Source organism: Lycium ferocissimum, chromosome 2 (assembly GCF_029784015.1).
Source record: "Lycium ferocissimum isolate CSIRO_LF1 chromosome 2, AGI_CSIRO_Lferr_CH_V1, whole genome shotgun sequence".
Classification (NCBI taxonomy): Eukaryota; Viridiplantae; Streptophyta; class Magnoliopsida; order Solanales; family Solanaceae; genus Lycium; species Lycium ferocissimum.
Genome location: NC_081343.1, coordinates 43,830,005 through 43,844,296, shown reverse-complemented (window position 1 = coordinate 43,844,296; position 14,292 = coordinate 43,830,005). Strand labels below are relative to the sequence as shown.

Below are 14,292 nucleotides of genomic sequence, written 5' to 3'. Positions count from 1 at the left end.
CGATATACCATTAGCTCAAAAGAAAAGATAGTTGTTTTCTTAAAATAAATTCTAATTTCTTAAGTAACTGTTCTATTGAGTTTTAAGACCATTGCTAGTTTAAGGGTTCAGAATCATACATTTAAATTAATTATGGTTGGAATGTGGTATACCACAAAATTAAAATCGAACTAAACCTATAACTCAAATACTAAAATCACTATATTCCCATCACTTTTTTTCATAAATTTCCACTAATTGACCCTTTTTGGTAAGGTTGTATACGGATTGGATTGGATTGCATTTGAGAATTATCAATTTTATAATTTGATTTTTGGATTTCGTAAAATGTAATTTGAAATTGATTCAGATTAGCTCGCATTGGATGAGATTTTTTAATGTTTGGCTTCGAGTGATTCGATTTGGATAATTCGAATTTCAATTCGACCTACAAGTGAATTGCTTCCTCTTCTTCTTACAAAAATGAACAACCAAATAAAATATTCACACCGAATTGCCTTAATTTATAGTTCCTCATTGTTATCACAATCATATATAAATAAAGCATTCATACAAACAATGAATCATTACCTAGATGCAACAGAAGCACTGGCCCTGTGAATTGACAAGTCCAACATAGTAAATCACGCCATACATCGAATATTCTGACAATGAAAACAAAAAAGTAATCTTTAAAATTAACAAAATATACTGAACTTAGTAATATTTTTGAATACAGGTTTGATATATAATGAGTAGGAGTATACTTGACTTATTAGATTGAACATACAATAACGTGCTAATACCCGATGGATAGTCGAATAGGCTAAATATAAGTTATAAGAAATTCGGATTTCAGATAACCAAAAATCGAAGTTCCAAATCCAAAATCTGAAAATTTTAAAAATTAAATCCGAAATCCAATTCAAAATTCGAAAAATTCCAAAATATTAGTCCAAGATGTTCGAATTTATCCACACTATGCACACTCTAAGTTTTTGGGATAGGTATTTAATAAGTGATTTGTTTTTTCAATATATGAATTGAAATGATCCATGACCCAAAATTTCTTTTTGAGCTAACTCAAAATCGTATGAGAAAATATTGCACAACAGCCTAAAAATCTTGTTGTTGTTGTTGTTGTTGTTGTCGGATGTTTTAGCTTTTATTTTCAATAACATGGCAAAATAATGTTCATTTTAAAAAAAGATTAAACTTTTAAATTATATTATACTCTCAAGAAAATTATGGAGCTCATATTTAATATTCCAAATATATCTTTCTCCTTAATTGTCTTCATAAAAAACTAATGATCGTATATTTCAAACCTTTTTTGTTCATCCAAAATTAGCTTGTTTTGTCAAGCTTCTGAAATTTGCTTTTTTTTTTTTAAAGTACTTTTTTCAAAAATGCTTTTCAAAAAAGCACTTTTGACGAAAAGCAGTTCCTGCTTGACCAATTAATTTAAGAAACACTTTTAAAAGAATGATTGTTTGGCCAAGTTTTTTAAAAAGTGCTTCTAAAAACTTGGGATTAATTTGGAAAAAAGTGACTTTTAAGCATAAGTGCTAAGACATTTTAAGTTTGAAAAAAAGTTATTTTATAAATAGTTAGCACGTGGTTGGATAAAAGTGCTTAAAAAGTTTTTAAAATTAAGGGTAGTATTGGAGTTAATAAAAAATATAAGGGATAAAAGGGTAAAGTTGTTGGTCAAATAGGCTTTTAAGCCCAAAAAAAAAAAAAAAATTGAGGTTGAGCAACTTATTGGTTTTGGCTTATTTTAAGCATTTTTTTTAAAGTTAATTTAAGTTGTTTTCTATTTTTGCCAAACACCCAAATAAATTAAAAATGGCTTGTAAGCTGGTTTGACCAACTTATAAGCTCACCCAAATAAATTTCTAAGTGTATTTTTTCTCAAAAGTGTTTTTGGGCGAAAACTTTTTTTTTTAGCTTCTAAAAAATTACTTGTGCTACTCCCAAAAACACTTATTTTCTCTATACCTCACTTTTAAAAAATAAGCACTTATTAAAAAAAATTCCCATTTTTTTAGAAAATATACGCATGGCCAAACAGGCTATGGTCACTTTTATAGTTCTGCAAACTAGAAGTAAACAATTTCTTTTTTTCATTTCTCTGCTGCTAGCAATTTTATGTAGTAATTTAATTTTTATTAGGATTAGGAGTTGGAAGTATATCCCTTTAATTACGTAGTTCTATCTGTTTCAAGATTTTCTTACATAAATAAATAAATAAAAGAAAGATATAAATAAATTTATTTCAATTTTCATTATTAGGAAGTGTCTCCCGTTTATTGACAAACCCTAACTCCCTTCAAGACAGAAAAACCCCCCACTCTTCAATCCCCCAAATCGATTTCGTAAACCCTAGCGGATCGGAGCGGAGAGGAATTAGGGTTTTCTGTAGGGATAAAATGGGGAAGAAGAAGAAGAGAGCAACCGATAAAGTATGGTGTTATTACTGTGACAGGGAGTTTGATGATGAGAAGATTTTGGTTCAACATCAAAAAGCTAAACACTTCAAATGCCATGTTTGTCATAAGAAGCTTTCCACTGCTGGTGGTATGGCCATTCACGTTCTTCAGGTTCACAAAGAAACCGTCACCAAGTGCGTAAATGCCCTTTTTACCCCTATTTTGTTGATAAATTGATTGTGGTATTTGTATGTTTTATTGTTGCTGCTGTTGAAGTGGGGAATGTAGCTATAAGGGGTTGTTTGGTAGCTGTTAGTGTTATGTAGGTACTAGTAATATATGGATTAGTTATGAGAGTATGTTGTTGTTGTTGTCGTAGGGATTAGTTATGCGGGGTTTGGTTATTCTATATTCTATCCTGCATAAAATAATACATAGATTCTCTCATAACTTATACGTGTATTGGTTATGTGGGTTTCTAAATTATAAACCAAACACCGTATTAAGTATGTTGCGTTTTATACATAGCAAAAGAATGCTATCGAACATGGTATTACTTATGCAGGATTTGAGGATTTAGTACATGAATAAGTTAGCTCCTAAACCAGCTACGAAACGATTCCTTAAGGGTGCAGACATGTGCTTTAGATAGCGATCCCAATGAGAAATTATTGTTTCTTTGAATCTCACAGTCAGCTCCCACAAACTGAGTGAAAGAAGGAAGAGTTTTTTCCGGGATAGAACTTATGCAAGAAATATATTAACTCTGGTTTCTGACATATATATATATATATGTTCCGTATGTTCCAAAAAATAATGAAGATAAACTATTTCAAATGATTCAAGGAAAATTAATATATGAGTATTGTAGAAGAGGAAAGTTGCATTATGCGGCTTTTAGATACTCTTCCTCCTTGTTACTGCATTCTCTTTGAAAGTACACTTCTTTATGAGCTTCCTTCTTTAATCTCTCTTTCAAGACTGTTCATTAAAATGTAAAGAAAAGTTATGTAGGTGAGTGGGTATTTGCTTTTGGATACATGTTTGAGCAGATATCTTGAAGGTTGTGTAAGAATATAGTTCGTTATTGAGAATTTTTTGGGACACAAAAGAATCAAAAGTAGCTCGACAATTTGGTCATATTAGAGAATGGTATCAATTTATTGATGTGTCTGATTTAGGAAATATAAACTTAAAATTTCTTGTGTAACCTGTGAGTAATTCATGTCTACTAACGTTGAAACATGGAAAAAATTGTGTTATTTTAGGTACTCTTTATGATACCCCTTGATACGTCTTTATCAAGGATGATATCCCTCGATCCATAAATGTGCATTGCGGGTTTCCCGTCAGGAAGAAAGTTATTTACTTCACAAAAAAAAAAAGCATCATCTAAAGTAGGTCAGCTTTTTGGTTTATAATGTAGGGCAACATCTTCCCAAAAATATATAGATATAATATGCCTATGCCTGAAATATTTTCATTTTATAGAATTTTGCCTAATGTGAAGCTGGAGCAAGAAGTCATTTATTCTGTCTCAGAAGTTAAATGTTATGGTAGAAGAGCATTCTTTTTTTTTTTTTTTTTTGTAGATTGGTGACATATGTGTGCGTATATATATAATCAGTACTAAGGTAGTGCATCATCATAAGGTAGAAGAGCATTCTGTTACCTGTTGATGCAACTAAAAGAATTGTGAATGTCATACTACTTTGGGTAGAATACAACACCCTGGAAGCAAATGATCCAAATAGGTGATACCAAGTCAAATTATTGAGTATTGCAATAAAGCAGTTCCAATGGAACAGAATAGATGTTGAGGATTCATATAACGGACCCTAACTATTTGGGATGGAGACATAGCAGTTGATGATGTCGATGGGTTCTTTTGAAGTTTAAAGCAAGTTTGAACTTGTTTTTTGACCCACACATATCTGCAAAATTCCTAAAGCATCTCTGCTCTAGTTTTCTTGCCACATGCTGATAATGTTTCATGCTACCTTTTTTTAGTGTCATTTTTTTGGCTATAAATGCATTAAGATAGCATATTTGGCTGTTACAGGGTACCGAATGCCAAATCCGGTAGAGAGTCAACAGATATTGAAGTATATGGAATGCAAGGAATCCCAGCCGATGTCTTAGCAGCTCACTATGGAGAGGAAGGTATGAGCAGTGCTGTGATGTGCTTAAGTGTGCCTATTTGAGTGACATGTAGGAGCCCTATGGTTTGCTGAATTGTTGCAAGAAGAGAAAACTACTTTTGCATTCTTGTCTTTCTTGTTATACCATTGTTTTGTGACTATTGAATTGCTATTCTTGTGCCAAAAATGTTTCCTCAACTTAGAGGGGTGACCTGTTATCCACCAAGTTTCGAACCATGAACCATTCACCCTCGGCGATTTATCGGTTATCAAAAAAAGAATTTCTCCTTAACTTTGTTTTACAAACTTTAATCAGGGTGTTGAAAATTTGAAATAATGCTACAGAAGTTCAGGGCATTTGCTTGAATTTAGTTATAGACTAGGGTTTGTATCATCCCATTTTTATCTAATGCCCCCGAAGGGACATCTGAAGCTTGTAGCTTAATATGTCACTGCTATAGAATTTTAAGTCTGCTTCAGTATGGGCTCCTGGGCCTTTTTCCTACGTCTGTAGAACCCTGTATCATGCAGAAATTGGAAGCTTGTTTTTAAGCTTTTCAACCTTGCATCTTGCTAAACTAATAACAATTGATGTCTGAATTATTTGCTTCCTGTCCACTGGTTTAGGTGTTTAATTTAGTGCCTTTCTTTATCTCATCTTTGAGTTAATATGAGCTTATTACCTTTTCAGCTTTCTGCAGATCTTTTCCCCAGATACTAATATGTCTGTTCCTGCTGCTCGCTTTCATGATTACATAAAGCTAAATTTGTTTCCCTGTTTGATTTATTTTCCTGTAGATGATGAGTCCCCAGCAAAAACTGCCAAAGTGGACATCCCGTCATCCCAGTATCTTGGTGGTGCAATTCCAGGATATCCTCCCCGGGCAGCTTTTGGTGCAGTGCCACCACCGTATGTTTCTCATGAAAATGCTTGTTATTCTTTTAAATTTCCTTATGCTTGATTGCATTAGGATACACCGTCATTTTCACATGCTGTTGCATGAGTTACTTATTAAAAAAGGCCTTTCCTTTTTATATGCTGCATGCTAAATCTCTTGGATGTGGATGAGTTTTTTTTTTCCTATTAAGCATAGATATTTGGAATCCGTGAGAATACATGCCCACATAAGATCCAGGACATGGTCTCTTCATTTTTTGTTGATGAAGTAAGTTGTATTAAAAACACGGTCTCTTCATTTTGTGCTTGAAGTCTGGAGTCAGTTCATTTTTATCTTCTCTACCGATGTATGTTCTCCTTGAATAAGTTTTCTCTAAGATGGAATCTGTCATTCATGTCGGTTTATCAGTATCAAAGACAATTTTCCTTGAATAAGTTTCTGTGTTTAAGACCGAATAAATGCAAAGAAGCGTAGTATTTCTTGAAAACAATTAAACATTTTCAATTTTGACTAGTCAATGACACAAGCTTCAATAGAGAAGGGCAAAACAGCTAACTCTTTTAAGAAGGTATGCTTAAGAATATTTTAATATGGATCCATCCTGACCAATGGTTTAGCAAAAGACAAGAGGCAAGCTCTATCTTCGAAGTAAAGTTTAGTTCATTCTATAGTTGACTGATCTTTTTAAGGACTACAACTTGTTTTTGCTTATCACCAGGGGAGGGAGGGGAGCAGCTGTATCTTGCTTTTTTTCTCTATTCGAGGAATACCTACTGTTTCTTCTGAAAGAATCCCTTTGTTAGGAGTAGTAACTTGGTCAAACGAGCAAAACAATGAATTATGAGATAAGATTAAACTCATTATTATAGTGTGATCCAAATACCTCAGTTCTAACTTTGTTATGGTGTTGGTGTGACATGACCAAAAAATTTAGTCAAGATTTGGTGTGTAAAGAATTCTAGTGTTAGTTTTCAGGTGTCCAGCAGCTCTGTTTCCAATATTGAAGTTGGCCCATTTCTTCCTTGCTATGGTTAGCGTTCTGGCCTGTAGATAATACAGAAATCTTTGTCTCCAGGGATAGCTCGGTAGTTGAGGAATCTGAGTAACAGTGTGGAGATTCCGTGTTCAAATCCCTGTTACACCACTTGGCATTAGTATTGATGGGTCAGGGTTACGGACACGGCAGCACCTATGCTTGTGGGCGGTAACTAGCTTCTCGGTGGATTAGTAACTTGGAATAGAAATCAATAGAAATCATACCATCGCCATCACAAAAAAAAAAAAAAAGATATTATGGAAAATTAGTCTTTGCATTTTTATCTTTTTGTCAACCTTCTCTTCTGCATTTTGTTGTTTTTTGGCATGCTTAAATTTATTAGTTGTTTGACGTTTATTTAGCAACTCTAATAGGTATAAAAATTCTTACATGGATCTGGCCTGTTTGGTGTAGCTATAATCCTGCTGTGCCTATGCCTCCTGCTGGTTGGCCAGTCCCTCTTCGCCACCCACCTTGGTATCCACAGTATCCTGCTGGCTCGGTTCCACCTCCTGCACCGATGGGTCTACCGCAACAACCATTATTTCCTGTGCAAAATGTAAGGCCTCCAATGCCAGCCACTGCACCACCAACGCTTGTTGCTCCTCCGGGGCTCCCAACATCTACCCCACCTGTTCCCGTGTCTCAGCCCTTGTTTCCTGTTGTTCCTAATAACAACAACCTTGCCCAAAGTTCGCCATTTTCAGCGCCGATGCTGTCAACAGGTGTGCCATTGAGCTCTGCAGCTGAAGCAAAGAGCTTAATTGACCCAAACATGGGCAGCAACACTCCTGCCACCATTGGCTATCAGATTTCAGGTATTCAAGGTCTTGAATTGTAATGTCTTTATCCATTCTGTTAAAGGTCTGACCCTTAACATGGTTCCTATTGGGAATTTACTTACTACCAATTTAGTGTTGTGCCTTTTTTGATAGGATAAGCAGCTCTGTTCTGATCCTTTAGTAAGAAGTATTCGTTGATTATTTTTTGGAATTGATATGTGAAGCCTGTTTGTGCTACCAATTTAGTGTTGTGCCTTTTTGATAGGATAAGCAGCTCTGTTCTGATCCTTTAGTAAGAAGTATTCGTTGATTATTTTTTGGAATTGATATGTGAAGCCTGTTTGTTGGCCATGATTCTTTCCAAACTTTGGGAATTAGTTTTGAAATCTTGCTGAAAGAAAATTTGTTAGTCACATAGAGGAGGTGATGGTACAAACTTCATTTGATATATATATATATATATACACACATGCTCCAGAGAAATTAACATTGAAGGGTGTTATAGTTTCAAATTTATTTATAATGATGAATTTTTGACATTCTGTCAAAAAAAAAAAGAGGATGAAATTTGACATTGAAGCTGTTGGCTGTATCCTACAGGCTTTGTACAACATGCGATTTTTATTAGCTTTCTGACCTGAATCCTTGTTGAAGCACAGGAAAAGAACATCCTATTTCTTCCTCATATAATATTTTCTGTTAAATACTATGCAAGCTATCTTGCCAGATTGGCTTTGCTGCCTGGTAGAGTTCGATTTATGCTTTTATATGTCAATCTTGGCTATCTGACTAATGCTTTATAAATACCATGGCCCGTTTAGAACGTGGAAAAGCTCTTTGGTTCATCTTCATTTCTCATTTCAGTTACTCTTTCTGCAGCGCCAATGCCAGTAAATTCACATTCTTATGCATCTGGCCCAAATACTGGTGGGCCCTCATATGGTCCACCACCTGTTATTTCAAACAAAGCTCCAGCTAACCAACCAGCAACAAATGAGGTCTACTTAGTTTGGGATGATGAGGCAATGTCCATGGTTAGTAGTGTTTGCGTTTTCATGGAATTAGTATCTTACAGTTAATTGGTGATACTGAGTGTTGATGTGAAATATTTGCAGGAGGAAAGAAGAATGTCCTTACCAAAGTATCAGGTGCATGATGAGACTAGCCAGGTAAGTTATAATTACCTAATACTAGTATTCGTTCTTATGGACATGGACTTGTGTTGTACATTTATCCAACAGATGGTTGGTGTTAGTTTCATATCTCGGATTCACTTGTTTACTATTCTTTCGTATTCGTAAAGCAAATTTGTAAGTCTTTCCATTCTCATTCATCTTCTTGGAAATAGCTAGTGCTCTTGGATGAGTATATGATAATCACTCAATTATAGTGTATTTTCAACCCCATTAATTAATGGGCGTCTTTTATCTTCTTTTGGCCATTCTCCGGTTGGCAAGCAATCCCAACAATTTTGTGGTCATCAAAGATTCAAGTAGGTATCTTTATCATCTTTTGCTGGTAGTTAAGTAATGACGTTTCTGACTACTATGCTGCCATCCACTCAAGGAATCTCAACAGAGTGCATGTATTAGTTCTTGGAAATTTCCATGTTCTCCTTGAGCTTTACTTTGACCTTGAAAGACCCAACAGATGTTTGCGAATTACTGTGATTATTTATAGATATTTGTGGTCGAACAGTGGTTCAAATTTGGCCCAGGTCAGAATCTATTGTCATTGAAGCAGGCTATGATTTTGACTCATACATCATGCTGATTACCTAATCTTTTCACGTTTCTGTCCTAATAAAATTTCCTGTCTGTGTTTCCTTCTTTCAGATGACGTCAATAGATGCGGCAATAGACAGAAGAATATCAGAAAGCAGACTTGCAGGGCGCATGGCTTTCTAGACCTGGTCGTTTTTCTCTGTTTGGCCGGGTGCTCTCTCACCGTAGGAAATTGTTTAACTGGAACAAACTTCTACTTCAAAAAGATTTGCATGTTGTTCTGGATTCGTAGGGTGGTTTAGATGTTGTAATTCTTTAGGACAAGTATTTATGAGAAGCATTCATTTTGCAGAGTCAGAGAGGAATACGCAAATGATGCAGATTTGTTGTTTTCGTACAGCATCATTGCTGTTGCGAGTTAGTCATACATCGATGTGGTTTAGCTGGCATCTCTAACCTGTGGTGCAATTTGCTTCCAGGCAGTAAAATGCCTTTTGCCGATTCATTTGTGTAAAATTGTTCTCGATTGTCATCCTTAAATACCAAGGACTTGAAAAAAAATTCTTCAATGCTTTGTTTTTTTTTTTTTTCCGGGAAAAGGATCAATTATACTCCTGCACTATCAAAAAAGGGTCAAATATACGTCTCGTTATACTTTGGACTCAAATATACTCATGCTGTTATATTTTGAGTTCAAATATACTCTTTCTCCATTAAAGTTGTCCAAGGTGGACATGTAATCCCACGTGACACTGTCATTTGATGAGGTGGACGTCACGTGACATGTCACCTCATCACCCCTAGTCCATTATACCCCCTTTCCTCTAAAATTTCCTTCCCCTCCATCATCATTGCCAACACAAGAAGGTTGTCTAAGCAATAGATAAACATAAAGTTGCTAACTTTTCAATAAAACTGTAATAAAAAATAAAATAAAAACAAATCCTAAGTTCAACGAGTTAGTCCCTTTAACATCGATAGGAATAAAACACTCTAAATTGCATTCGTACATTCGTCTCAATCACTAACTACCTTAAGAAAAATCCACCAACCAAGTAGCTTATATAATCAATAATCAATATTTTACAGTAACAATTATCAAAAGACAATAATAACCCAATTTCAAAAAGAAAAAAAGAAAGATAACCCATTAAGAGAATTGAGATGGAACCTTACGGGTATTGAGAAAAGAATTGGAGAAATTGGGGTTTAGAAACTTAGTAGAGGGAGGCAATGATGGTGGGAGGAAATTTTTTTTGGCTTAATGCATATGCAGCCCCCTGAACTTGTCCCTTTTTTTTATTTTGGCACCTCAGTAAGTGTTGTTCCTATTGAACCCCGAACTCGTCCTCAGTGTGTCTATCAAATACAATCGACTTACATAGTATTATATCTTCAATGTAGCAACATGCTAATATATATTCTAATTTAATTATGCCATTTTTTTAGCTAAGATTAGCTGCAATTGAGAGGGAAAAAAGAGTAAGCTCTTAATTAAGCTAGCAGTAAAAGAGCAGAACCAACAAAAACCGACACATCCATGACCTAAAGAATAGCTTACTACACGTCTAAAATATTACTTTACTTTCATTACCATAATTTATTTTTTGCTTCTAATAAAAATCATATTTAGAGGGTTTGATAGTACAACGGCGAGGACGAGTTCGGGGGTTGATAGGAGCAATTAGTTGAGGTAGGAAAATAAAAAAAAAGGAATAAATTTAGGGGCTGCATATGCATTCAGCCTTTTTATTTTTTTTTATTCTTTTTGATATTTGTGGCGTGGGACGTGCGCTTCTCAATACGTGGGTATTTCCTTTTATTTTGTTAAAATATCGCCTTGAGCCTTTTGATACCTTTTTCTTTTTAAAAAAAATTTCCTGCTAAATTCAAAAATTATAAGCTACAATCAATTTATTTGGCTATTTAAAAAAATCTTTTTAGCGTACGTACCCGCGCGATGCGCGGACGTTTCAAAGAAAAAGAGGCGGGGAGAGATCATTTTATCAATTGGCTTTAAGTTCTGATCATCTTGAATTGTGCTAACAAATTAAGACATTGTACTTACACAACATCGTGCTAACATGAAAGAAGTTAAAACCCCAAAATATTTGAATTCATCGTAAAAATCTTAGTGTTGCCCACAATTCAACTAATGACCATGGTGAGGTTTCCGAATCTACTCAATCTGAAATAAATAGTGTTTGGTATTCTAGATTTCACATAGTTTAATTTCAAGCAGTTATATCTATAAAGTAGAAATAGAAAAATGTTTTACACCAGAAAGAGACAGTACGAATTAGCGATTGACTAAAACAGCTAATTAAAACAGTGTACCTATAAGTGATTGACTAAAAATTATATATTTGTTTTTAAAAAAATTGAATTTACATTTTTTCAAATTCTTAAATATAAAATAAGTACAAATTACTTACATAAGATATACTAATTAATTATGAAAAAACTATTTATGCATTTCTACACGTAAACTCCGTTATCATAGATGTCTTCACCAAAAACAGATAATTTTGGTTCCTTCCCTTAGAGGAAACAAATTTACAAAACTCAAAGATGGAACATCAGTGTGAAAATCAAATGAAATAAACCTGCATTGAAAAAAGTATAGTAAACACTACTCTGCATTCATACTTAAATTTTTTATTTCAAGTCCCATTGCCTTCATTTCTTTCGTTATATATTACCTCTACTATTTATTCTTCTAGAGTTCTAGTCCCATAATATAATATTCACTATTAAACACTTCTACTCCAATATTGATGCAATTCCTTCTTTATAATGGTATTATTCTATTTCTTGACAAAAATATGAGATTGACCTCATCTTCAAATTCTTCTTTATTCTCTCCTTCTAAAGCTGGTGATTTAGTGTTGCATTTACAAAGAGCATGATAAAAACCCCATGACTGTGCCCCAAGAATCAACCTCAGTAAATAGTTTATAAAGAATAGTATTTTGGAGGATCATAAAACATTTGGCTTAGGTTTCTTCTGTTTTCATGTTTTCTACTTTTTCTCTTGACCGCACGTGATGTTTTGAAACTGCAAATCACCTTCTTCACAAGCAACTTAATAGTTATTGGCTCAGGGGAACCTACAAATATCATTGATTAAGATTCACAATAAATTTATCTCTGAATTTAAAAATATATATAATGATAATGCTAAACATAAAGTGCTTAACCAGTTGAAGTTTAATTCACTTTGATTAAAAAAACAACTGCAACGACACAAATAAAAAACTGGCCAACTAATTCAAAATAGAACTGCAACTGTAAATAGGAGTTTTTATTTTAGATTCAAAATTCTAACCACACGTTTAAAACTTGGGAGTTATGTAGAGCTTGAATAAGATTTCTTTTCTTTTTTTTTTCTTTTTCAAAAGCTTTAATCACACATTAAAAACTTGATTTCTCTTTTTCAATTCCAAAAGTTAGAAGTCATGTAACTGTGAAATAAAAAAAAACTAAAAACTGTAAAATTCAAAATAACAGCGTTTCATTTAAACTCTCAAACTTAGCAAAGAAGTTAATCAAAATTTCAAACCTAACAGTTGTTGAGACACTTGGAGCATGAAAAAGTCAACCACGTTATATTGCACCCGAGTCTGTAAAAAAATTTATTGACGCACGAAATCAGCAATCAAAAAACCTGGAAAACAAAAAAGAAGCAGAAAAGGAAATTAGCAATGCATCTATACATAATCACAACAAACAGAATAATGCACACTATACATCATGTAAATCTTTCCATCTATATCTGGAGTGTAGAGGAAATGCAACAAATGCACATGACAAATACGAAGATGAACTTTTGTACTATGTTCAAAGACTTGCATTATAATTTTCATGAATTTTTACGGATGAATCGGTGACAAAACTAATACTAAATAAACTAATTACAAACAACATAATAACAAAAAAATGAACAAATTTTGTAATATTCTTCCTTATATTAAGAAACTCACACAAATGAGTTTACATAAGGATACAAATGATGCTTAACTGTCAAAACAAATAGCTTTAGATCTAACCCGTGTGTCATTTTCCCTAAGTGAGTAGAAACTGGCAGCTTTCTACTTGAGAGGATCCATCGTGCATGAAGGATGTTTGCCCATCTTGGAAGCACCTGTTCTAGATATAATTATGTGCGTCACAAAGAAATTGAACTTGCGCTCACAATTTCAATGTAGAAAAATCCTTTCTTGGGGACAAAAAGAAAATAATCAAGAACAAAAGAAAATAAACCTTTCTTAAAAAACTGCATGTTCGTTTAAAAAACTGCATGCTCGTCATAGTGTCCTTAGTTGCTTAGAATTCGTGGGTTGCGTGTAGTTGTGGACAGTTTTGGGAAAGGAGTTGTAACTGTCTCTAAAAATATGGACCTTTTCCATCGTTCTTGTGTCAACAGGAACTTAACTCTTGTTTAGTTCAAATTCGAATTCTATACTACCAAATAATAAGTGGTAAGGAATAGGATCTATTTTTAAGAAAATAATAAAAGATATGATTCGAAGATGATATTTATCCTTTAATATAAATATAGATTAATGCCACTTACACTTTATTAATTACTGATATATTCGTTCTAAAATATATTTCAATTTAAGTTCTCAGGTCTAGCAATTAGTACTTCTTATGCTAAAACTTTACTTGAGTTTAATAGTATTTTTTCTTTTTTAGTTTTTACGTTTTTCTTTATTTGTTAATTTAAAGCCAATATATAGATGTATGTGCTTCCTTCATAAAAAAATGTGTTTACTTTTCAAATCAAATTCAAATAATTTATGTTCTAATCTAAATTATTTATTTGTCAATTTATATTAAATCAATATATAGATGTATACGTTTCCTAGAAAATATTGATATTTAATTATTTTTTAAATTAAAAACAATAACTAATAACTAATTATTAACTAATTAACTATTTTTGTCCTAAAACTACCACGTGGCATTATCCTGCATTGACACTTGTCACAATCCTATGGCAAACTATCCTCTTTTTAATAATAGATAGATTATTGTCAGCAAGAGTAAATAGCAAAATTTAAAATAAACACGAATAGAAGGAGAGGTAAATGGAAAATACCGTACCAGACAAGCCGGGTGCGACGAGAAGAGGGGTATATTGAGGAAAATGGATCCCAAATCTCGCATGTAAACTGCCCATCAACTAACTCAGCCAACTATTTTTTTGTTTTGCTTTGTTTTCAATACAATAGATTTTTACGCTCTCTGTGGATTAGGGTAAAATAATTACCCGGTTTAGCCCAATATTTTTTTT

General features: G+C 33.5%; 1 protein-coding gene and 1 long non-coding RNA gene across 3 annotated transcripts; one reads left to right on the top strand and one right to left on the bottom strand.

Annotated features, from left to right (window-relative positions):
- Nucleotides 1-2,235: 2,235 nt before the first annotated feature.
- LOC132038892 (protein SUPPRESSOR OF FRI 4) lies at nucleotides 2,236-9,496 on the top strand. 2 transcript variants are annotated; one of them, XM_059429394.1, is made up of 7 exons: nucleotides 2,241-2,605; nucleotides 4,474-4,574; nucleotides 5,351-5,462; nucleotides 6,902-7,305; nucleotides 8,149-8,303; nucleotides 8,385-8,438; nucleotides 9,105-9,496. In XM_059429394.1, the coding sequence occupies exons 1-7, from the start codon at nucleotides 2,412-2,414 to the stop codon at nucleotides 9,174-9,176; spliced, it is 1,092 nt and encodes a 363-aa protein (XP_059285377.1). In that variant the 5' UTR covers nucleotides 2,241-2,411; the 3' UTR covers nucleotides 9,177-9,496. The 2 variants fall into 2 exon arrangements, with proteins under 2 accessions (XP_059285376.1, XP_059285377.1); XM_059429393.1 differs by having other exon boundaries at nucleotides 2,236-2,605; nucleotides 8,385-9,496.
- Nucleotides 9,497-11,773: 2,277 nt separating this feature from the next.
- Nucleotides 11,774-13,249, bottom strand: LOC132048091 (uncharacterized). The gene is made up of 3 exons (XR_009412896.1): nucleotides 13,015-13,249; nucleotides 12,556-12,660; nucleotides 11,774-12,103 (listed from the first exon to the last, which is right to left on the bottom strand). It is a non-coding gene; the product is annotated as an uncharacterized LOC132048091 (long non-coding RNA).
- Nucleotides 13,250-14,292: the final 1,043 nt, after the last annotated feature.